Source organism: Sander lucioperca, chromosome 4 (genome assembly GCF_008315115.2).
Source record: "Sander lucioperca isolate FBNREF2018 chromosome 4, SLUC_FBN_1.2, whole genome shotgun sequence".
NCBI classification, from domain to species: domain Eukaryota; kingdom Metazoa; phylum Chordata; class Actinopteri; order Perciformes; family Percidae; genus Sander; species Sander lucioperca.
The window spans coordinates 562298-586350 of record NC_050176.1 but is presented as its reverse complement, the minus strand read 5'-3'; the positions used below and the strand labels follow the sequence as shown (position 1 = coordinate 586350).

Here is a 24053-nt window from a genome sequence, read left to right as displayed (position 1 = left end):
ATCACTCACATTCACATTTGTCTGAGTCCTTTCTTTTTATTTCCATGTGTAACAATTATGAGGAAAAAAAGTGATGCAGCTACCCATGTTTTGTATAATGTAATTTTATTATCAATATTTTTTTAAAGGGATCGATACCAAATGAGTAGCTTGTAAGTATCAAAGTATCGTTACCACAGTATCGATCCACCCATCCCTAGTTAACGGTACAAAGACGTCTGGTGGGACTCATGGGAGAGAACGAAACGTGCCATAAGTAGACTGGAAGGCTATTTTATTAACTTTTAACATCGCATAAAGTGATTATTTTCTCTAATACAGATGATGCTGAGTCATTAATAAATTCTAGTGCTGTCAAACGATTAAAATATTTAATCGCGATTAATCGCATTGCAGTTCCTGTTGTTTTGTTTCCGGTCTAGCTAGATCCAGTGTGGTGTTGTAGTTTTTCTAACGTTACTAGTTGTTGCAACAGCATGTGAAAAAAACCTACAAAGTTTGCTATGCCAAAACGAACGTTAATCTCGCGATAAAAAACTTGACGCCGTTAAAATGGGTTTGCGTTAACGCCGTTAATAACGCATTTAACTGACAGCACTAATAAATTCATAAAGTCATGACAAAAAAATTATTTATTTTTCAAAAAGTCTGCTATGTTGGCAATTATTACTTAGCTTGTTTGGTGGATTGATGGATAGTTAGTTAGCTAGCTTGCTAATTCCACCCACCGTGTTTTCATGCTACACACTGGATAGAAAACGAGACAAACAAAGTCGCTCATCTGGCGAAAGCCTTGTGATTTTCTATGCTGTGAGAAGAGTCATTAAGTTGTTAAAATTTACTAATTTAGTGGCCGGCTGGCTGGCTAGTTAGTGAGCTTGCTAGAAGGCAGTTCTCAGTTCAGCATCATCTGTATTAGAGAAAAGAATCACTTCATATGATGTTTAAAGTGATAAAACAGCCTTCCAGCCTATGTACTGGAGTTCCACAACTACACATATCCTATAGTACAAGTACAATTTTGGTTGTATTATCAGTCCCCTTCAGAAGTTTATTGCCCCCCCCCCATCTCTTAGATGAAAGTTACGCCCATGCTCACGGTAGCCACGCCCACTTCTTTTATACAGTCTATGGTTGGACCACATTTGGCCCTGACATCAGCTGACAAACTGACAAAGACTAAAGGCACCGATTTATGTTTTCCTCCATGGGGGCTCATGGGTGCACGCCCTTTAAAAAAAAAGTAGTCAAAAAATGTTTGCATTTCAGAACCTTAGGAAATGGACAGCGGCCGACATGAACACACGCCTATTAACTCGATAATAAAGCCGTAAAGTAGGCTATCTTTTAACTCAGGACAGCGCCACTTCTCACAAATATACGATTGGAGATGAAAAGTTTAACTGACACGTAACCGCGATCAGCTTTGTGGGAAACTAAGAATCTCTCTACACTGGTGGAACTCTCTGCACTGGTGGTGGATGTTGTCGAAGCACTTGCATCATTAGGTTTTGCTTTTTTAATAACAAATCTGTCCATTTTAGTCTCACTCTGATTACCTAATGCACATGCACGCACTGTATAGCGAGGGGATAGAGGGAGGGTCACTAAAGAGGCATTTTCATCCAAGAGATGCTGTGATTGGTGGATAGGATATGGCGCAGGGGACTGACAGCGACATAACGAATCACACTATGACAGACGCTCCACTTAGCACCAACTGCAATGTTTAATTTTAAATGAATGTAGCCTACTGGCATTCTGGCACACGTGGGAGCTCAGTATTTTCCGTGGGTGCTCGAGCTCCGGAGCACCCACGGTATCGCCGCCTATGACAAAGACTAAAGGCTGCAATGGTCTTTGCAAAAGTGATGGAGAAATGCTAGCGCCTTCCCAGTAATGTAGCTCAAAAATAAGGTTTTTCCTGTGATCAGTCCATCCCTACTGTTATGAGAAACTTGTGGCATGAGTGGAATGTAAGGGGATTGCAATTTATAGTTATTATGCAAACATGAAAACCCACAGGTAGGGTTAGGGTCCTTGGAGGTAAAAACAAGTCACTCACATGGTGAACACATCCAGTGTTTCTCCTGGGGCTCTGATGACTTCAAAATAGTTCTGAAGGATGGTGACGGTGCCGCTCAAAGCCTCGTGGCCACACCCACAAAACAAGGCCACACCCATGTAGAGGAGGACCGTAGCGATGAGGGAGGCCCAGGGCAGACTGCCCACGCAGCGCTCACAGCACTCCTTACAACCTTAACACACACAAACAAACAGAAATCATCTTTCACATATTCAGTATGATGAAATAAATAAAGTTGAATCTATAAATGAGTACAGCAGGTACCACAGAATGTTCATATGTACGAATAAGATGATTCAGAAAGCTTTAAAGCACGTATACACACCATGGACATGATGATATGAGGCACACACAGTTCTGTAGGGTTAACACTCACTCACTACGTCTCAAAGTGTCTTCATTAACTCTGAGTTTATGAATGATCAGTTGGATTAGCAGACTTTATCACCTCTGTGGAGAAATCATCTTTTTCTTTTTGTGATTAAAATTTTTTTTAACATACAATTTACAACATTCCCTTCCCCCCTGAACCTTCCCACTAGTCATCATCACTTACTTAGACAAAATAGTATATATATATATATATATATATATATATATATATATATATATATGTTTTTTGATGATGCACAACAAAATAAAACGTACAAGAATTAAACCCCCATACCAATACATGGATATAGAGCCACTCAACCAGCCATGCCAAAACACTTATTTATGAGCTTCAATATTTTATGGGAAATAATCTCAAAATAAATAGCACAATGTGGTGTCAACATAAAACACAGCGCTTTCAAGCCGGAGCAGAGTTCACTTCACGGCAAAAACAAAATACTTTAATCCAGGAAACGCTTGTTGGTTCCTCGGGAGTGTTTTAATCCAAACCACCATCTTGTTCCTAAATTCAACCAGTCATTTTTGTCCCTGAACTTCATCATCATCGTGGCATGACATTTACTTTTTCTGGCTAAACTCAACTACCACGGCCCCTGAAAGGACCGTCATCTGGTGGTGCCTGTAGCCGGCTCACAGTCTTCTATTGGCGGCTAAACAACTGCCGCTGGTAGCTGGTGTCCCGGAGCTCTGGAGCAGCTAAATACAACCAGCAACTGCTGCTCGGATTTTATCCTTCTATGTATGTATGTATGTATGTAAAATATGGTCTCTTGGTGAAGTAGCATTGATCACTTTGAGGTGGGATACATTTTGTCACTGGGGATAAAAATGATTCAGCAGAGGCAGGGATATGTAGAAAGGGGGAAATACCACATATCCACCCCCCCAGGAAAAAAGCACCCTGTATTATATTGAATATAATACAATACATACAAAACAATAAAATAACAACAAAATAGACAACTGTAAACCAAATAAACATATTATGTAAATGTGATAACACAATAAGCCCATCATACATGTCTCTCCCCAGCACAAAGCTTCCTAGGAGTCTTCCAGAAAGCTCAGGTACTTTCCCCATTTTCTAGTGTAGACATCCAATTTAGCAAACTGTTTATATGACATCTTTTCAAACACCCCCACCTTAGCCATCTCACAACCCCACTCCTGGATTGAAGGCACCCCTTCATTCTTCCATCCTCTTAAAATAATCTGTCTGGCAATCATTAGACTAGTCTGGACCCAGCTTCTTATGTGTTTATCCATCCCTCTTGGGTTGATCCATCTCCCAGAACAAATAATCTCGGGCTGAATGGAACCTGGGTCCCTGCAATCCGAAGTAGGTTATCATGTATGCCAGTCCAAAATTCCTGGACCTTATCACAGACCATAGGACATGAAGTAATTGGCCATCCTCTGTCTTACATGTCTTTCAGACCAATTCTAAACAATCTGGAGGGAGTCCAATAGAAGCGATGCATAATCTTGAACTGAATGAGGCGCACCCTCACATTGTGTGACATAGTTTGAATATTTCTACAGATTCTGTCCCACTCAAATACAGTAATATTACCGCAGGCTTTTAGAGACAGTGAACTCCCAATCTGAGGTTACTATGGCGGTATTTAGATTAAGATGTTGGAGAACAAAAATTTGATAACCATAGCTATAACCATGTCAGTGGGCAGTAGCATGAATGATCTGTCAATCAGGTGACATCAATCAGTGATCCACGCTACAATCTGAAAATACAGAAGAGGCTAAAATTATCACGAACCATCTGAAAATGAATTTTGTCAATAATGTTTAATTGAAGTTTAGTTCAAGTAAAGGGAAGTTCACCCTACAGTCACCACTGAAACCTTATCCTGACCATCTGTCTCCTCAGCGCGTCTCACCTGTCCCTCCTGCCAAACATTATTCAGTGAAATAATATTATATTATATGCCCTCTTTTATTTGGATCACGTTGGAGTTGAATTAAGGAAATGTTTCTCAAACAGCGAATAAAAATGAGCAAATGTGGTGTACATTAGCACATCATACTATATATATATAACACTATGATGATGCTACCTACAGGTCTCTTTCTCCTCATCCTATCCATCTCTTCCCTTCCCAAAGCCCAGCTCTGACTGGCTCAGTGAAGTAAGAAAACACAGGGTGGATTGATATTTATATGTGAACGCTACCGGCCTTGGATAATAAAACTATATTGGGGTGGAGGTGAAACTAACTAGCTGTCATATTGATGGATGATAACTGTAGTGTGAACGCACAGCATCTGTTGGTCACATGTCTGGGGATGAATGGACTCAAAATCTCTTGTTAGGCTACCTGTATCACACACACACACACACACACACACACACACACACACACACACACACACACACACACACAAACACACACACCGCCATTGCTCTGAGCCGTAATTATTTCACCAAACATAAAACACCAGAACATTTCACTATTTTATTATCAACTTTTAATCTATTAGACTTTTTAAGTGTGTGTGTGTGTGTGTGTGTGTGTGTGTGTGTGTGTGTGTGTGTGTGTGTGTGTGTGTGTGTGTGTGTGTGTGTGTGTGAGTCATCATGCAGGTTTAATTGACCAGCCTTGTTGCCATGCCAACCGGGGTGTGGCAGGAGCCTGCTGACCCACTTTGCCTGTAGCGTTGTCATGGCAACAGTGTGGCTCTGCAAGTATTACAGTCACACTAATGCACACTTTCTCACACACACACACACACACACACACACACACACACACACACACACACACACACACACACACACACACACACACAACACACACACACATACACGGTCAGTGTTCAGTTTCCTGAAGGAACAGAGAAACAAAGATGGCTGCTGCCCAGTAGAAAGCTACCATTTTACACTGACTGAATCCATTTATTAAAACATTCATGGCTGCTGTGCTACATGCTAATGTTGCTCTGTATACACACAGCTGAGTCATTTCATGTCATGTTTATAAAGCCATGGAAGCCTTACATAAAGACTGTGATTGGTGCTGAGCAGTGTGATCCAGGTGTTAGGAGCATGTGTGAATGTGTTTCTGACACACCTGTATGTGCAGGACTGTGCACCTTGACACTGTGTGTGTTGGTGAATGTGTGGCAGCCATGTTATAATCCTGGTCATATTTCCATATTTGGGCTGTAAGCGCAGGAAAGACCCGCTGACCTGCTAAAAAGTGGGACAGGCTGAACACACACGGCTGTGTACTGCCTCACTGTACGGTTAGCTCTTTCCTTTGTTAAGGAAGATTTAAAGACGTGAAACGACAGCGAGCATCTATTGGCTGTCCTGATATTTCACTATTTCATTAATGAAAATTTGCATCTTGAAATATGTCATACAACACTTTTCTTTTTTGGGTGTCTGTGGTACTTTTTACCTCGTATTCTTCATGGGAAAAAATAATTACTCATACAGTATGATTGTGTTTCTATTATGTTTTAATCATTCATAAATGTATTCATTAAACACCTTCCTCCATCTTTACACAGGCTGGTGGACTGTGAAAACAACAGGGACAATGATGGCAATAAGTCCCTGGCCAGGTCTCATATGTTGTGTTTCAAAGATGGATATGATTGGTGTCATATACTGGCGGTATGTGTGTGTGTAATGTCATATATATATATATATATATATATATATATATATATATATATATATATATATATATATATATATATATATATATATATGATCATGAATAAATAAATAATAATTCATAGAAAATGAACAGGATGCTTGAAGATGTTGTAATTTGTGGCAAATGTTATTGTTAGTAAATGTCTTTACATTTCAAAATAAAACCTTTACTGGTAAATATATAGTGAAATGACAGTTGATAATAGATGAGGATATATTTGGTTTGTTTTTAGCATTCAGCATTTTTTCCAACGGAAAAGGCCAAGCCATGTTTGTTCAAACAACGTATTATTTTTTATTTCTGTTGTTCATTCATTTCAAGCTTAATTTTTTTAGATAAAATCTCCGCCCTGACACATTGTTGTAGTTAATGTTTTATATTGACATAGATCAGATGTTTATATCACACATCTATGACATGGTTTATTTTGGCTTCATGGTTTTTGAATGGGAGCATCCTGGATCATGGATACACTCCTGCTGCTTTCTGTGCACAAAACAGCTGGAAGTAAACTGTGATGTTAGTACAGCCCAGTCTCTGCCTAATGATGCTCATACCGTCCGTCCCACACATGGGTCCTGCAAAGGTTACTGACATTAGATTGAGTGTTCATTGTTCCCAGAGGATAACTTTAATCCAGTATCCCCCCAACACCAGGACAACATTCGTATTCACAAGATCATAACTAACTCCAAGGAATGTGATCAAGTTTACGCAGTTAAGAAGCTGCATTCAAGTGGATCAATCCTTTTGACTTGAATGAATGAATGAATGAATGAGATATTTAGTTCAAACAATTAAAAATAATATATATATAAAATGAATAAAAGAACAACAAAACAAAATGAATAAAAGATAAAAATTCAGGGATGGGTAGAAGACATGGGCTTTCAGATCTTTACCATGAATGAAATCACAGTCCAATAAGATAAACTAAACAGACCATTTTCAATAATACAAAAATACTACTCCAGTTTACCTGATACTCTATCAGGCTATTAAGAAAAGAAAGAACAAAAAAACCAGCACCATTAACATCAGTGAGATTAACGGCCTAAACACACAAGACGTGGAAGCAGCGTGAAGTGGAACTCTTTTCATTTCGGCGCCCATGTTATCCAATCTGTCTGGCCACATGATCAAGAGCCAATCAGGAAGTAACCGGTAAATGCACCGTCGTCGTTCCAGACTAGGATTTAAGAGATCTAAATTAAAATCCCAAATGTACACAGCTTTGTTATTTTTCTTGACTTTACAGTAATCACTGATCTTTCCTGCAGCATCTATAGGACCAAATCATCAGAATGAACACACACACACACACACACACACACACACACACACACACACAAATGATTCTCCTAGCTGCCAATCAAATTGTCTGTTGGTCCACAATTCCTCTGTCCATCACTCACAGTCTGAGCTGTGTGTACGTGTGTGTGTGTGTGTGTGTGTGTGTGTGTGTGTGTGTGTGTGTGTGTGTGTGTGTGTGTGTGTGTGTGTGTGTGTGTGTGTGTGTGAGGAAGCAGTCGGTCGTTTCAGGAGTCAAACTCTTTTCCTGTTGTGGGTTTGACATGCCAGATTATGACTACACATTATAATAAAGGTTTGTCTGGATATGAGTTGTTGTACTGGATGCTTTTCCCCTTCGTTGAGCCACAGTAGCTGCTGACTAGATGAAGAAAGGGTTCATCACTAGGGTTGGGTATTGTTTGGGTTTTTTCCGATACCGGTGCTAAAGCGATACTTTTAAAAAGGTGCCGGTGCCTAAACGTTGCCTGAACCGATACTTTTTAATAAAGTTAAAAAAATTTTTTTTAAAAAAGAAGGGTACTAAACAACAGTCGGCGACATTAAAGAATGGCTTGTTTATTGCTAAGGCCATTTGGTCAAAATTAAAGATTTAATAATAATGTAATAACTATAACTTATAACACTAACTTATTTCACCAGCACCATGAGGCTACCTGTTTCAAGTGAACGCACTGTCTGTGTTGTTTTTCTGACAATGGCAGCTGCAGAGCAGACTGTTACATCCCGGTGTTGGAATCCTCTACAGTGAATACAGTCACACTTTACACTGTTTAACGTTAGCTGTCAGCAAACCGTGTTTAATCCAGCTGCTAGCTAAAGGTAGGCTAACGTTACCTGCTGTCGAGTGTAGTGTAAAGTCAGGCACTGAAATGAGGCACCGAAATTTTCGTTCTTATTCGGTCTCGTTACTACCGTTTACATCGGCACTGGTGCCCTATTGGCACCGCGTTTCGGTACCCAACCCTATTCATCACCAATAAATTGTTCAGTTGCCTCTGAAATCACTTAGAGAAGAAAATAACCCAGCAAGTATACACAAGCTACTCATTCTGTATTGATACTGTAAAAAAAAATATTGATTACAAAAGGCTTTTGTTCTGTAAACTATGTCCTAGTGCACTACCTGCAAGGCTTTCTGCACGTTTGTGTCAAGGAACAGAGCACTATCCCCTACATGTAAGCATCTCCAGTCTGTCCTCATCTGGGCACAAGGCTGAGCTAACATGTAGGATAAAGTAGTATCTCAGCAGCTGTGTGTCTGCTACAGCACAATCCTCTCACTCATGATCACCGTACCTCTGCAAACAACTCAGCGTTATGCTGATTACGAGAGAGAGAGGACGAGCAGCAATGACAGAGAGAGGAGGAGGAGGAAGCTCCAGAGAGACCAACCACATTCAGTGATGGATGCAAACTTCAAAAACTAGGATAGTCATTCATCAGCTGATAATGTGAAAGGGTACACTTTTGGAAAAAAGAAATGCATTGGAAGAAGTCACATTCTTTCCAACAATTGTTGATGGTGCTGATGACACAGAACGCCACAATGTATAGACTGCTGTACATTCCCACATTACATGAAAATGTGCCAGGCGTACCGTGGGGACAGAATGGGAGTGATTTGGTGAGAACTTAGTGAGCTTCTGTGGGGTGAAGTAAGTCCTGATGACAAAATTATAGTGGATCATTTGATGATCGGGTTTCTAGATGCAAGTTGAATGTTGGACCATACCCTGGACCATTTGATGTTGGGAAGACCTAAATCCTTTTTCCGACTTCTACAAACTGAGTGCCGGAGGTATAAAGTCTGTCTATTGGGTAACTGTCCATATTAGAGCCCCAGGGAACTCCATAGGCATTGAGAGCCTCTCTAAGTTGTAAATAAAAGAAAACTGTCGAGCCAGAAAGACTTTAATTATCCTTTAAGTCCTGGAATGAGTCTTTTGCCCTGTGTTGTCAGATAACACGTGTATAGTTTTTCTGCCGAGCGAGGAAACAAATAGGCTTACCACCCAGTGTAATGGAGTAGTTATTAAACAAAGGAACATGCAAATGATATTTATGAGACACTATCATTTTTCCTATGGATCGCCAAACCAACATTAGATGAGCGCTGATGGACCCAGACTTAACCAAACTGATTTTTTGTGCTATGTTGGAGTATTATTAGAACATTTTCTAACAATGTGGTTTGACTCTAGCTTCTCCTATAGGGCCCCAGGAATTTGTCACCTCAAAGTTGAACTCTGTGCTCAATATACCATATACCAAATTTCAAGTTTGGTATATTTTGACCACCTGTATTTTTCGATTGTTGGAGAATAGCCAATCTTATTCTTGGGCGCATATTGTTCAGATACATTTGTTGTGCAGAATGAATAATGACAGAATGACAGTGTGTGTGTGTGTGTGTGTGTGTGTGTGTGTGTGTGTGTGTGTGTGTGTGTGTGTGTGTGTGTGTGTGTGTGTGTGTGTGTGTGTGTGTGTGTGTATGTAAGGAAGCAGTCGGTCGTTTCAGGAGTCAAACTCTGTCCCTGTTGTGAGTTTGACATGCCAGATTATCTATTATCTATTATTATTATTAAGGCCCAGAATCCATCCTGACTCTCTCCACACCCCACTGTAAATACTCTGTACCTACTGTACCTACTCTGTACCTACTCTGCTGTAGCGTTCCTTTTTACTACTGTTTAACTTATTTTACTATTTATTTAATTTAATTTTATCGTTATTAATACATACTGTGTGTATATGTTTATACTTATATTGTTTATATTTTTTATATCTTTTTATCCTTCTTATATTTGTATGTGTGACATGCTCCAACAACACCATGACAAATTCCTCGTATGTGCAACGTACTTGGCAATAAAGCCCTTTCTGATTCTGATTCTGATACGTTGCACATACAAGGAATTTGTCATGGTGTTGTTGGAGCATGTCACACATTCAAATATAAGAAGGATAAAAAGAATATAAACAATATAAGTATAAACATATACACACAGTATGTATTAATAACGATAAAATAAATTTAACAGTAGTAAAAAGGAACGCTACAGCAGAGTAGGTACAGTGGCATGAGGAGCCAGAGGTGTAGTTTGGAGAGAGTCAGGGTGGTTTCCGGGCCTTGTTTAGAAGGCTAGTGGCGGAGGGGAAAAAACTGTTTATGTGGCGTGAGGTTTTGGTCCTGATGGACCTCATCCTCCTGCCAGAGGGGAGTGGCTCAAAGAGCTTGTGTCCAGGGTGGGAGGGGTCAGCCACATTCTTTCCAGCACGCTTCAGAGTCCTGGTGGCATATAGGTACTGGAGCGGCGGCAGATTGCAGCCAATCACCTTCTCAGCTGACCGAATGACACGCTGCAGCCTGCCCTTGTCCTTGGCAGTGGCAGCAGCATACCAGATGGTGATGGACGATGTGAGGATGGACTCAATGATGGCTGTGTAGAAGTGCACCATCATTGTCTTTGGCAGGTTGAATTTCTTCAGCTGCCGCAGGAAGTACATCCTCTGTTGTGCTTTCTTCACGAGGGAGCTGATGTTCAGCTCCCACTTGAGGTCCTGGGAGATGATAGTTCCCAGGAAGCGGAAAGACTCCACAGTGTCAATTGTGGAGCCACAGAGGGTGATGGGGGCAGGTGAGGCTGGGTTCTTTCTGAAGTCCACAACCATCTCCACTGTCTTTAGAGCGTTGAGCTCTAGATTGTTTTGGTTGCACCACTTCACCAGGTGGTCAGCCTCCCACCTGTAGGCGGACTCGTCTCCATCAGAGATGAGTCCGATGAGGGAGGTGTCGTCCGCAAACTTCAGAAGCTTGACGGACTGGTGACTGGAGGTGCAGCTGTTGGTGTACAGGGAGAAGAGCAGAGGAGAAAGAACGCAGCCCTGGGGCGATCCGGTGCTGATGGTCTGTGAGTCGGAGACGTGTTTCCCCAGCTTCACATGCTGCTTCCTGTCAGACAGGAAGTCAGTGATACACCTGCAGGTGGAGTCAGGCACGCCTAGCTGGGAGAGCTTCTCCTGATGATGGTGTTGAAGGCAGAGCTGAAGTCCACAAACAGGATCCTAGCGTAGGTTCCTGCGGAGTCCAGGTGCCGGAGGATGTAGTGGAGGGCCAAATTGACTGCATCATCTACAGACCTATTGGCTCTGTAGACAAACTGCAGGGGGTCCAGGAGGGGGTCGGTGATGGCTTTGAGGTGTGAAAGCACAAGGCGCTCAAAGGACTTCATAACCACAGAGGTCAGGGCGACGGGTCTGAAGTCATTAAGTCCTGTGGTCCTTGGCTTCTTGGGGACAGGGATTATGGTTGAGGTCTTGAAGCAGGCTGGCACGTGACATGTCTCCAGTGAGGTGTTAAAAATGTCTGTGAACACTGGAGACAGCTGATCAGCACAGTGCTTCAAGCTGGATGGGGACACAGCATCCGGTCCAGCAGCTTTCCTGGGATTCTGTCTCCTAAAGAGTCTGTTGACGTCCCTCTCGTGAATGGAGAGAGTCGTCACTGAGGTGGGAGGGGGGGGGGGGACTTTTAAGGAGGGCATTGGTGGGGGGGGGGGGGCAGGACCCTGTTGAGGTGGAGGAGGTGGAGGTGATGCACAGTGGCTGTAGCTGTAGGGAGGTGTCGTGGGGGATGGTGTCAGGACTGTCCTTTTGTCTTTCAAATCGACAGTAGAACTCGTTCAGGTCGTTGGCTAGGTGTCGGTCAATGAAGGAGTGGGGGGTTTTAGGTTTGTAGTTGGTGATCTGCCCAAGTCCTTTCCAGAAAGTCGCAGAGTCGTTAGCTGAGAACTGGCGTTGGAGCTCAGAGTACCGATGTTTAGCCTCCTTCACTGCCTTGCTAAATTTGTACTTTGACTCTTTAAATCTGTCTTTGTCCCCACTCCTGAACGAGTCTTCCTTAGCCAGCCTTAACCTTCTGAGTTTGGCTGTGAACCAGGGTTTGTCATTGTTGTAACTCACCCTGGTGCTTGATGGAACACAGCAGTCCTCATAGAAGCTGATGTATGACGTCACAGCCTCTGTGTACTCATCCAGACTGTTGGTAGCAGTCCTGAACACATCCCAGTCAGTAGAATCCAAACACGACTGGAGATCCTCCACAGCTACACTGGTCCACTTCCTTGATGTCCTCACTACAGGTTTGCAGAGCTTTAGTTTCTGCCTGTAGGCGGGGATCAGGTGGACCATGACGTGGTCAGAGTGTCCCAGTGCAGCACGGGGGACAGCGTGATAAGCATCCCTGACTGTGGTGTAACAGTGATCCAGAATGTTCTCCTCTCTGGTCGGGCATTTAATATGTTGTCTATATTTAGGGAGTTCATGAGTGAGGTTCCCTTTATTAAAGTAACCAAGGACAATAACTAGGGAGTCCGGGTTGGTCCGCTCCACACACAGTATCTGGTCGGCAAGCATGCACTGCGCGTCCTGCACGTTGGCCTTACAGTTTATGATGAAATACTCCAGGTCAGGAGAACAATGCTGCTAGATCACTGTCACGTCGTTGCACCAACCACTGTTGATGTAGAAACAGATTCCTCCACCTTTAGTTTTGCCGGAGAGGTCCGTGTCTCTGTCCACTCTGAAAAGCTGGAAGCCTGCCAGCTGCAGCGCAGAGTCCGGTATTAATCCACAGAGCCATGTCTCCGTGAAACACAAAACAGCAGATGAAGAAAAGTCCCTGTTTCCCCCCAACAGCAGTTGTAATTCCTCCACTTTGTTGGGCAGAGAGCGCACGTTAGAGAGGAATATTCCAGGTAACGGTGTGCGTGATCCTCGCTGGCAGAGACGCACCAGCGCACCGGCCCGTTTCTCTCTCCTCCGGCGTTTCGCTGCGTGAGCAAAGGTGAGCGCACCTTTGACCAGAATGTCCAAAATTTCCAGTGAAGGGAGAAGAAAAGTGGGAAATAAGTCTGATGGTGTTGTTCCCCTGAAGTTCACGAGTTCTTCACTTGTGAATGAGATACGGGTACCATCGCGATATGTGTTGAATACAGCACCATAGTTATCGGTAATGATTTTAGCAGTAGAGGAAGAATTATTCAAGCCAAGATAGCGGAATTGTTTGAGGGAATGATGGTTCTACAAAGATTAAGAGCTTTGGAAGCCTCATTCGGAGGGGGCAAAGCAGACATGGACCAATTTATCTTGTAGCCTGAGATGTCCTCAAATTTAGAGAAAATCTCTAAGAGAACGGAGAGCTGAGTGGAAGTGGCACTAACATAAAGAAGAATGTCATCTGCATACAAAGATAAGTGGTGATTAGTATTGTAGATGGTGACCAGATCCTGACTCAACTGGGCCAGAGACAGAGCTTATTATGGAAAATGATCAGAGAATGTGCTACCAACCAAGACCATGGCAGTGGGATATGCACGTAAAGTTGTTTTCACACCTGCCTCATTTGGTCTGTTTAAAACAAACCCTGGAGCATTTGGTCTGATAGTCTGGTTGGTTTGGGGCGGTGTGAAAGCTCATCCAAACTCTGGTGCAGATCAAACAAACAAACTCTGGACCGGTTGAAAACGGGTGTTTCGGTTCGCTTCCAAGTCAACTAGAGTTCACTTTAGGTGAAAACGCGATCCGACCCAAACACAGGAAGTTAATCAAAAACAGAGCATTTACTAGCCTGCAATTTCAACCTTGCACACAATTTACGGACTTACAAATGGTTTTGGGGTGATAACTTTCAGATCCATAAGCTATTCTGACCCCAAATCACTGGTCATCTGTGTGACATCATCAGTTTGTGTGACAACATCATATCTCTCTCTCCTTCACTCACTGCCTGTCAGCTGCTCATTGTTCGCCTTCTTCTAAAATAATAGAAACACTAAAGCAGAACCAGAAAAACCAAGACATTACACATATGGTGTTGCTCCATTATTTCGAGTGTCGGCGAGTTTCAGATATTCTGTCTAATAAACAAGCGACCGTTTGGACCGCGTGATGTGTGTTTACAGTGTTTGGTGCGTTTGACAAAGTGCAGTGTGAAAGCAAACCCAACCAAATGAAAAATGCAACTTCACCCCCGAATCGCACTGAATCCACCGAACTATAGGTGTGAAAGCGCCCTAATACTTTAATCATTGAAATATACTGTGGGCCAAAACCAATGTGTTCCAGAACCTGCCAAATGTAGTGCCGTTCAAGGCTGTCAAAGGCCTTCTCAGCATCTAAAATATAACAGCACATGGTGACGACACTTTAGCAACGCCTTCAATGATAGGCAGGAGACCACGGATGTTATCTGAAGCAAGGCGAGATTTAATAAAACCAGTGTGTTCATGGTGTACCAGGTGGGTCAAAAATGGGTCAATTCTAATTATTTTAATTTCTTATGCCAATGGGAGGTAAGGGAAATACCTTCAGAGATTTCCTCCTCTCCAGTATGTTCTCTCTGCCCCCCTCCTCCCCTGCTCTCTCACCCTCTATGGGCCTGCTAAATCAATTTGTATTGACCTATCCCTCTCTCCATTAAGTTGCTTTCTATTAGTGGTCATAATAATGAAATGGATATGAGGCAAATACACAAAGTCCACTTTCAGTTGTATGACTCCTGTCAGATTTTCCACTGACCTCTACAAGAAATCAGAAATTATTTTTTCAGATTGTCCTGGGCCAGTAATAATATATATATATATATATATATATATATACAATATCACTTCATGTGTGTAAGATTCTTTCACTGCTGGCTGTTTCACAGAGAAAACGCTGAGGCTTTAAAGAACTGGCTACTCTACTACTAACTAACTGTTGAATACATCAGCAATAAGAACCGTTGGTGGTATATACTGGTATGTGAGTTGGTGGTTTATCCATCAATACCTCATGTGGACACTTCCCATGTGAACTACTCACCTGCAATTATTTCATATCAAAACTATTCAATCCGGCAGCGATGCAAATTTGCGACAGTTCAATAAAAGGTTCAAATAATCACGTCAGCTCATCGACCATGGCCCGTTAGATGTCGCTGGGACAGTTTGAGGCTGTCTAGGGACATTGCTGAAGCCAGAGAGACAATCAATCTATCAATTTTAGAGTGTATTAATAATACTCAAGTAAATGTACAGCAGCTAGAGTCTGCAGTTTGAGTTCCTCTAGACCAGCGGGGGCGTCCTGTCTTGTTTCCCTGGCTGCTGAGTGGAGGGACGGGGTTAGCTCCGGAGACTCCAGCCCAGTCTCCCCCGGTGCTGTCCCACCACTAAGCTACTGTAAGCTATTTATTGAGTTGCCTTGGTAAACAGTTCTGCGGTGTATCCCATACAAATGAGAGAGTTTCCCCTCCCAACCCAGCCTTGTTCCTCCCAATCTCCAGCCAGATTCCAGGCACTGGCAATCCCTGCTCTGACTGACCAGACTGTCCACACTTTAGGCTCACTTGTCCCAAGACTCCCTTCCCCTCCACAATAGTGTGACTTGTTGAGTTAGGGGTAAGACTATAAACTTTGTGCCGTGTTATAAATTTGGTAAACGTAACACATGAAGTTGTTTCTGTCAGTCAATGGCGCCAGCAGACGTTTTTTTGTTCCCTTGGTGGAATTCATTTCTCTAAGTTTTATCAACAGTTTTGACTGGTTTAATAAACCGGATAGTGTGTGAACTTTACTCTTTACTTACAGTAAGCACGGGGATTACGTAGACTATTCTTAGATTTCTGCCGTAAATCAAGCCATTTCACGAGTTGTTGAGATGGCGGACACTTTATAACTTTGTTAAACACTGTCTACAACAAATTCATAATTATTCCTGCCTTGTTGTTAATTCAGCATATGTAATACATTATGGTTTTTTTTCTTTGTGTAAAAATCATTGTGTCAGTGTGTCCCGGCTGAGATGCTGCTCTCCCTGTTATTACTGAAAGTTTGGGAAACACATGCTGAATGTGTATTACACGATGAAGAATGAGTATTACAGTAGCATACATACCATTGTAGACAGACAGACAGACAGACAGATAGATAGATAGATAGATACAGTAGATCGATACATAGATAGATAGATACATAGATAGATAGATAGATAGATAGATAGATGCATGTCACAGCAGCAGTACACATGAAGATAGCTCTTCACCACATGTGGAACAGCTAGCAAACATACAGGGTGTGATGTATTTGCCAGTAACCAATAGAAACTCAAAGTAACATGTGGTAAATAACACCTGGTCATGTGATCATTTTCACACTGGCTGGGACTCACTTTTATTCTAATTGTGTTGCATCATTTAATTTTCAACATCATTTATTTAATCAATTTTTATTATGAAATGGGCATGATAGGCTGGACATACTCAATGGGTATGCATGCTGTATAATAATTAGTAGCCTCTAACCAGAGGTAGTAACCAATCCTACTACAATCAATGTTACATTTTTCACAGATGAGTAGTTTGTTATTATTAATATAATTATATATTATTATATTAGCAAGCAACACACAGTCATCTGTTCAGCCAAGTTCAGCACAATAAGCAAAGAAACAGATAGGTAGCCTTGATTTAAACTGATGTAGGACCCTGAGCAGGTCTCTGACATACTCTTAAAATAAGAAGCTGTGCATCCCAGGGAGGCCAGTGAGAAAAACACGAAGAATGGAAAAAAATGAAGCCAATGTGGGATGGGAGCTAAAAGGATGAACAGAAGGAGTGGGGGTGACAGCTAGAAAAGAAAACAAAATGTCTGAAATGAAAAATCATGTTTGCTTCAAACATCATGCCTCCGCATCGAGCTTTCTGATTGGCTAAAACAGGTTCCTTCCAGAAAATATACATGAATCCGCCTATCACACAACAGAAGACAATTCCATAACGCTGTTTCCATAGATACAGTGTTAATAAATGTTAATACGGTGATAAAAGCAAATATTTGCTGAAACAAAGTTTGCATATCTGACTGCGTGCACGCAGCACTGCTCAGGTCTGATTAAGACTGGAGAAGGTGCAATGGAGAAAATGGACACGCCCATTTTCACCGCCGACAGCAACAACAACAATAATATGGGAGGATGTGATAAAAAATATGAATGCAAAAAACAAACATACATGTAGGGCTAGACAATTGTTTTAATAGAATGTGTAAGATTAGAAATAGGCAAAATTAGATGGAGGAAGAAAGGGAGGGATGGAGGTGAGCGAGAGATGAGTCAAAAGAGAGGGTTAGGGAGAGAGAGAGACAGAAAAAGAGAGAGACAGAGAGCTGCAAAGGCTCAGAGACAGACAGATGGAGTCCGAAAATCCAGTTTGAAATCCAGTGAGTCAGAAACCAAAGATAAAAGGAGAGGGCTAGTGATGGAGAGATATGAAGAAAATGGAGGGCCAGGGTGGGAGCGACAGACAGACAGCAGAAAGACAGGGAGACATGCAGAGAGCGAGGGAAGAGGAGAGGAGAAGGCGTTCAGACAAGCGTGAAGCATCAACAATGGAGGCTAACAAAGAAAATCCCCACGGAGGCATCAATCACTGCTCCACTTATCCCTCCTCCCTCACATTTTGGGCTTTATTGCTAGGTTTTGCCCCACACTCTCACACTCTTCTACCCCTTTCCTCCCCCCTGCCACTCCCACCTCCTCCATCCATCCATCCATCTGTCTGTCCATCTGTCTGTCCAGCCTCCAAAACAACACAAACCTTCCAGTGTCTGCCATCTCTTCTCATCTTCAACCCAAACAATATGCTGATTTATGCATCCATTCATCAAAACACACAACAAACATGGGTAATATAATCCGAGCAGACATATAGACGGCATGATTAAAATTCACAGCCTATCGTTCCATTCCTGCTGGGATGAAACGATGAGGACAACAATCTGTTTGAACTGTGCCAATGAAATGTGCAAATTAAATGTGCTACCAATAAAACTAAACTAAATATTTCTGCAGGACACGTATGTTGTCTTCTTTCCCTCTGCCCACACCACACACAAAGGAAGCCCATGATACTGACAGGAATGGCTGAACAGAACAATGGCACAGCTGATTAAAGATAAAAATGAACAAATTACTCCTCCGTCTTACCTTTCTGGCTTTGTGATTCATCCATGTTTTCCTCCATTGTGGTAACTTACAGTCCCTTTGTCTCCGTTTAGTGTAAAGCTGTTTAAAGCCCCTTGCTAGCTCTCAGCACAGTGTGCGTGTGTGCGCGTGTGTGTGTGTGTGTGTGTGTGTGCTTGGGAGGCTGTGTGTGTGAGAGTGTTTTTTTCTCTCTCTGTAGATGATGGAGGCTCAGGGAAGTCCCTGTTCCAATGCTCTGCTCTCTCTCTCTCTCTCTCTCTCTCTCTCTCTCTCTCTCTCTCTCTCTCTCTCTCTCTTCACTCTGCCTATTTGGGCTTCTCTAGCATCTGCACTCTGTATCTATAGCTTTCTATACACACATTGATTTCAATAGTGTATGTATCTAAAATAGAAAACCTGAATGTAAACCACAAATTATATAATGTTTTCTTAGTATGAAGCTTGTTACGGCTAGCTCCTAGTGTGGACCCCAGTAGCAGATTCAGACAACAACTCAATGGTTTAGTTTTAAGCAATTTATTTCTTAGCTGTTCTTGCAAGACAGGGAGAGGAAAAGGTGATGAGTTGACAATCCCGGGGTCCATTTCAGGAAGGAGGTTTAACAAACTCTGAGTCTAACCCTGATGTCTGAGTTGATTTACCCTGAGATGGGAAACTCAGAGTTTTCGGTTCCAGAACAGCTGATATGAGTTGGTTCAATCAACTCCAAGTATGTTCACGCACGTTCACCACCACAAGAAAAAGGCAGTATGAATGGAGCCATGATACTACGATTCACCATGGTAACAACCACAAACAAACGGGTCGGCGGAAATACTCATGCGCACAAACGAGTTTGAACATGTATTTCGTTAAAAAAGCAAGACAGCGGTTGCTGCTGCAACAGAGAGAGAATTGGTGTGGGAGAAAATTGCTGCTCGAGTCAATGCGTAAGCATTAACAGTGTATTAATTTAATATTTAATCACAGTTAACTTATAATATTACTGGTGAAAACTGGAATTGTATTACACCTATAATTTCACATTTGGGTGCAATCCTGCGGGCGAAAAAGTAAGATACTACTATATAGTAGTATCTTATCTTACTTTTTTATCCCATTCTGAGGCTGCAACACCATGATCATTAACAGAACTATAATTTATAATCATTTATTTCTTTTTAATGGCTCTCACTGGTTTGTGTCCAGGGAACAACTACAAAAAACCTTTCAGACTTTTTTCAGAGCGAGTCACACTTTTCTGACGGCTACAGTGGCTTTACTATTACAGTAGGCTATGATCCGCATCACCAATAAAGAAAACTGCCGTTTGCAAAAAAACGTAATGCAACACAAAGAATCTGCTGGGATGTTAAAGATGAACTGAACTGGAATTTGAGTAAAGGTGATATAACAGATGTATTTTATTTCTTCTCATTGGTACAATGATTAAAATGGCTGAATTTGTTAAAAGGGATAAAACGGTACATTGAAAGTGTTGTTGTTGTTACACGGGCGCCGCCATGTTGGAATTCCACAATCGGCTACGTCACTGGCATGGTAAGCAGCCATGGAATGTAAACAGTCTGAGGCTAACGGACATGGCTGAGGAAACGGAAACCAACAGGTCTAGGGGGGGTTAATACTGTATTGCCCCTGGCTGCAGTAATGAATTGTATAGGGCTAAGGCAGCTGGGGTTACGATACATTTCCACAGGCTACCTTTGACAAGGAAACCAGTCCTCAACTCATGGCTAGCTGCCTTAAAACTGGCTAGCCCTCCGACAGCCCCTAGATTTCGAGTCTGTAACGAGCATTTTTTAGCGACAGACTATTTAGAGAGCTGTAATTTCGATTCAACAGGGTCACTGGTGAGGGTTAAGTCCAACAGACTGAAACCTGAGGCCATTCCGTCAATGATCGATTTTTCAGGCTACAGTACAGGGCAGACTGATAGACCAACGGCAAGACACTAACACCGATGCTATCTACCGCAGAGACAGGGCGCTGAAACGCTCACATCAGACAGAGGACAGAGAGGTATGTTTAGCTGTTATCCAGCATGCTAGCAAGTCTACTAGGCAAAGGGCTGGATGTAACGTTGTTGTGACATACACAAAACACGTACATTTTCACTTACACGCACAAATAAAGCCTGACGTGTAGGCTTTACAGCGTTCAACAAAACTGAGACTGACACACTGGGCATTCATTGAAATTGAGTCACAAAACCAAGCTAGATACCAAACGATCCAACCTAGGGAAAGGGCTAGCAGCTAAACACGTTGGAAGCACTTATGTCAAACTCCACAAGCTAGCGCTCCGACCATAGACTGTATAAATAAACCATGACTCCGATGATATCACAGATCAATAATAATGCGTTTCTAGCTGCTAACTAAACCACAGCGGGTCTGTAAACAGAATCCAATGTCCCTTTCTACTCACCCTGAAGCTAGCTGATGTCTCAGGGCACATTGTTGATGCAGAGGGAGTTCAACTCACAGAAAAAGCTGCTAGTTCAATTATAAGAGGTATCTGTGCAGTATCCATTTGTGCAATATCCATCAACGACCACAAAGAAAAAAATCTGCCAACTCTGCACTAGCCTAAAGTAAACGGCAAAACTCGTGAATCCTCCGTGCATCCGTCAACCTGGGGTGACTCTCCTACGTGCAGCAAACTTTTTTTTAATTTTTTTTTTTAACTTTATTTATTTTGGTTTTAACATTTTGCGTGCAGCTAACTTAACAAGCGATCCCATTGGATGAATTCGTCCAATCACATTTTCCATTTATCTGCCTCGATTTTCTAAAACGCACAGGACCTTTTCTATTTTCTCTAAATGTACACGATATATAAGCAGTCTCTATTCCCTAAAATGCATAATGTGCTTGGATACAATAAATGAGAGTGCATGACAGGTAAATGGTCCAGGTTGACCACTCTGCCAACAGATGGATTCAGTTGCAGTGTCCATGCTCCGGCAGCGCCCACACACACACACCAGTCACTTCCCCCCAAACGATCCGAAGGTGGAGCCTGAAACAGATTGTCCTCCATGTGGTGGTAGTCAGACACTACAGGCCTGTCCCTCACAGGCTCAAATGTGTAACCCATGCCATTAAAATTACTCATTTTCATGTGTATTTAATATGCTGCACTGTAGCCTATATACCTTCGCAGGTCCTACCATGCCAGTGACGTCATCGAAATTGTCAGCGTTCTAATACTAACAAACGTAATTTTTGTGTTGCTTAAAAAAAGCTATATTGATTTTTTTAATTAAAATTTTTAGTGTAATTTATTTTTATTTGTCATAACCAACACGTTATCAACATTTATTCTTTCAGTTCAGTTCATCTTTAAAGCATGTCCATGATGGTGGATGTTAGTGATATGAGGACTGATAAGGTAGCATATCTACATATCTAATCGACTGTGAAAAAATGTGGAAATGAAAATACATTTAGTCGGGACTCAATATCATCACCCGACGTAAACTCTCTGTGAAGTAATACAGCTTTTTCATCAACAGGATCGTCGACAAAAGGACATGACATGTTTGAGAAAAAAACGTTTAATAATCTGCCTAACAATAAGTTTTATTTATTAAGTTTTTATTCATGCAGATAACAAACTGCATTAAAATGCGCCTGATACAGACTGAATGAATGAATGAGGAAATGAGACTGAGAGAAACTCAAGGTTTATTGAAGAAAACCTGCTCCCGACCAAGTTAGGTTCACACTCAGTTACCATATTAACTGACTCTGAGGTTAAGTTACCTCTCTTTCTGAAACGGAAAACCCAGAGTTTCCCTCATCTCAGGGTTAACAAACTCAGAGTTTTCACTAAACCTGCTTTCTGAAACAGGCCTCTGTTGTAGTTGTTTCCTGTTTTATTTTGTAGTTTCTCTGCTCTCCCATGTTATGTCCTAACAGAAGTTTTACTTCCTGTCTTCTGCTTTCCCGCCTGTGTGATTACCTGTCCCCCCCCCCTATGTTTTGCACCTGTGTCTCATTGTCTTCCCCTTACTCCTGTGCGAGATTGTCTGTTTTCTTTGTGTGCAGCCTTCAGGCGTTTTTCCCTGTTTTCTGTGTTCCTGAGTTCCTGATTCCCATTGAGTTTGACCATTGCCTATTTTTTGAACTTCCCCTTTGCCTGTCGATTTTGAAACTGCTGCCCGTGTGTTTGTTTGTGCTTCAAATAAAGCTTTTTGGATTTTACCTACCGGAGTCATGCTTTTGTGGATCCATTGCCTCTGTGAGCGTGACAACAAGGCACTCTGATCCTAGAAAATAATTACACATAAAAGTAGACTAGCAAGAACACCTTGAAAGCATCCTTAAGTTATGGGACTGGTCGGAGCAAAGCACACTGGAAGACACCAACAAAGAGGACCCATCAAACAAGGCAGCTCTACACAATCACATGACAAAGATTTGAAATGACATGTGATGAAAACAGTTATCACGAGTGTAAGTTTCTCACACTTCACACAGCAATACATTGTGAGAGATAGAAAGCTCTGAGCAGGCTAAATGCATTCTGTTTTTAACCTGAAGCTCTAAAAGTAAAGAAAGGGTTCAAGATATCACTCTGGTACCTCTTTCACACCGATGGCTCTACCAGGGTTATACCCAGGTAGACTGTGGGCCCTATTTTAACGATCTAAGCACACGGCGTGAAGCGCATGGCGCAGGTGCGTTTACCAAATCCACTTATGCTAGTTAAGGGTCCGTGCGCCGGGCACATGGTTTAAAAGGGTTGTACTTAGTGTCTTCATTAATTCATAGGTGTGTTTTGGGCGTAACATGCAATAAACCAATCAGAGTGTCATCTCCCATTCTCTTTAAAAGCCAGGCACATTTCTACCTTGGCGCATTGCTATTATGATGGCAGATTTGCACCGTAATATTTTTATTTGTAATCTTTTGCATGTTTGTGTGCTGCTGCACTTCCCTGTGTGTGTGTGTGTGTAACAAGCATAGTGTGCGTGTGCTGTGCATGAGCCTAGGCACATTTTCCTAATTCGCTGTTAAAATAAAAATGAAATGCTGCGTTATTGACTTTAGACCAGGTTTTTGTTGGTCAATGGCGCAATCACTTCTCCGCTGCCTCAAGATAGCAATACGCCAAGAATTCACCTGAACACACCTCCCTGTAAGACCATCACGCCCATGGGCGCAAAGAGTGGCGCAGGTGCAGGTGCATTTACTATTTAAACGACGTGGTCGCTGGACGGGAAATTGACAACTGCGTCGAACTGCGTTAAACTAGCAAAGACACTTGCATCGGGCTTTGCGCTGCACTGAGCTGCGCCGGGTGCAAGATAGAGCCCTGTGTGTCTGAATGGGGTAACCCTCCTCCATCTACTGGGCTTAGCGACCCAGGTAGCAGGTGGGTTGGATCAGGGTAGACTAGGGTCCATTTCAGTGTGAATTGCGCACAACCTGGGTCACTAATAGCCGGGGCGGGACAAATCATTTGATTGTTTGGAAATGACAGTGGGGCAGTCGTCACAGGTCGCTGCCTATGTTCATTTTGCACATTCTTTTTTGCGAGTAACT

General features: G+C 42.2%; 1 protein-coding gene across 1 annotated transcript in view; it reads right to left on the bottom strand.

Moving 5' to 3' along the window:
* LOC116045729 (neuronal membrane glycoprotein M6-a-like) overlaps nt 1-18779 on the bottom strand; it is a 38945-nt gene extending 20166 nt beyond the window's left edge. The window contains exons 1-2 of the mRNA XM_031293573.2: nt 18505-18779; nt 2066-2258 (exon numbers count right to left, since the gene is read on the bottom strand). Of these exons, the coding sequence (XP_031149433.1) occupies nt 2066-2258; nt 18505-18541 (230 nt within the window). The 5' untranslated portion in view covers nt 18542-18779. The remainder of the gene's footprint in view (nt 1-2065; nt 2259-18504) is intronic.
* Nucleotides 18780-24053: the final 5274 nt, after the last annotated feature.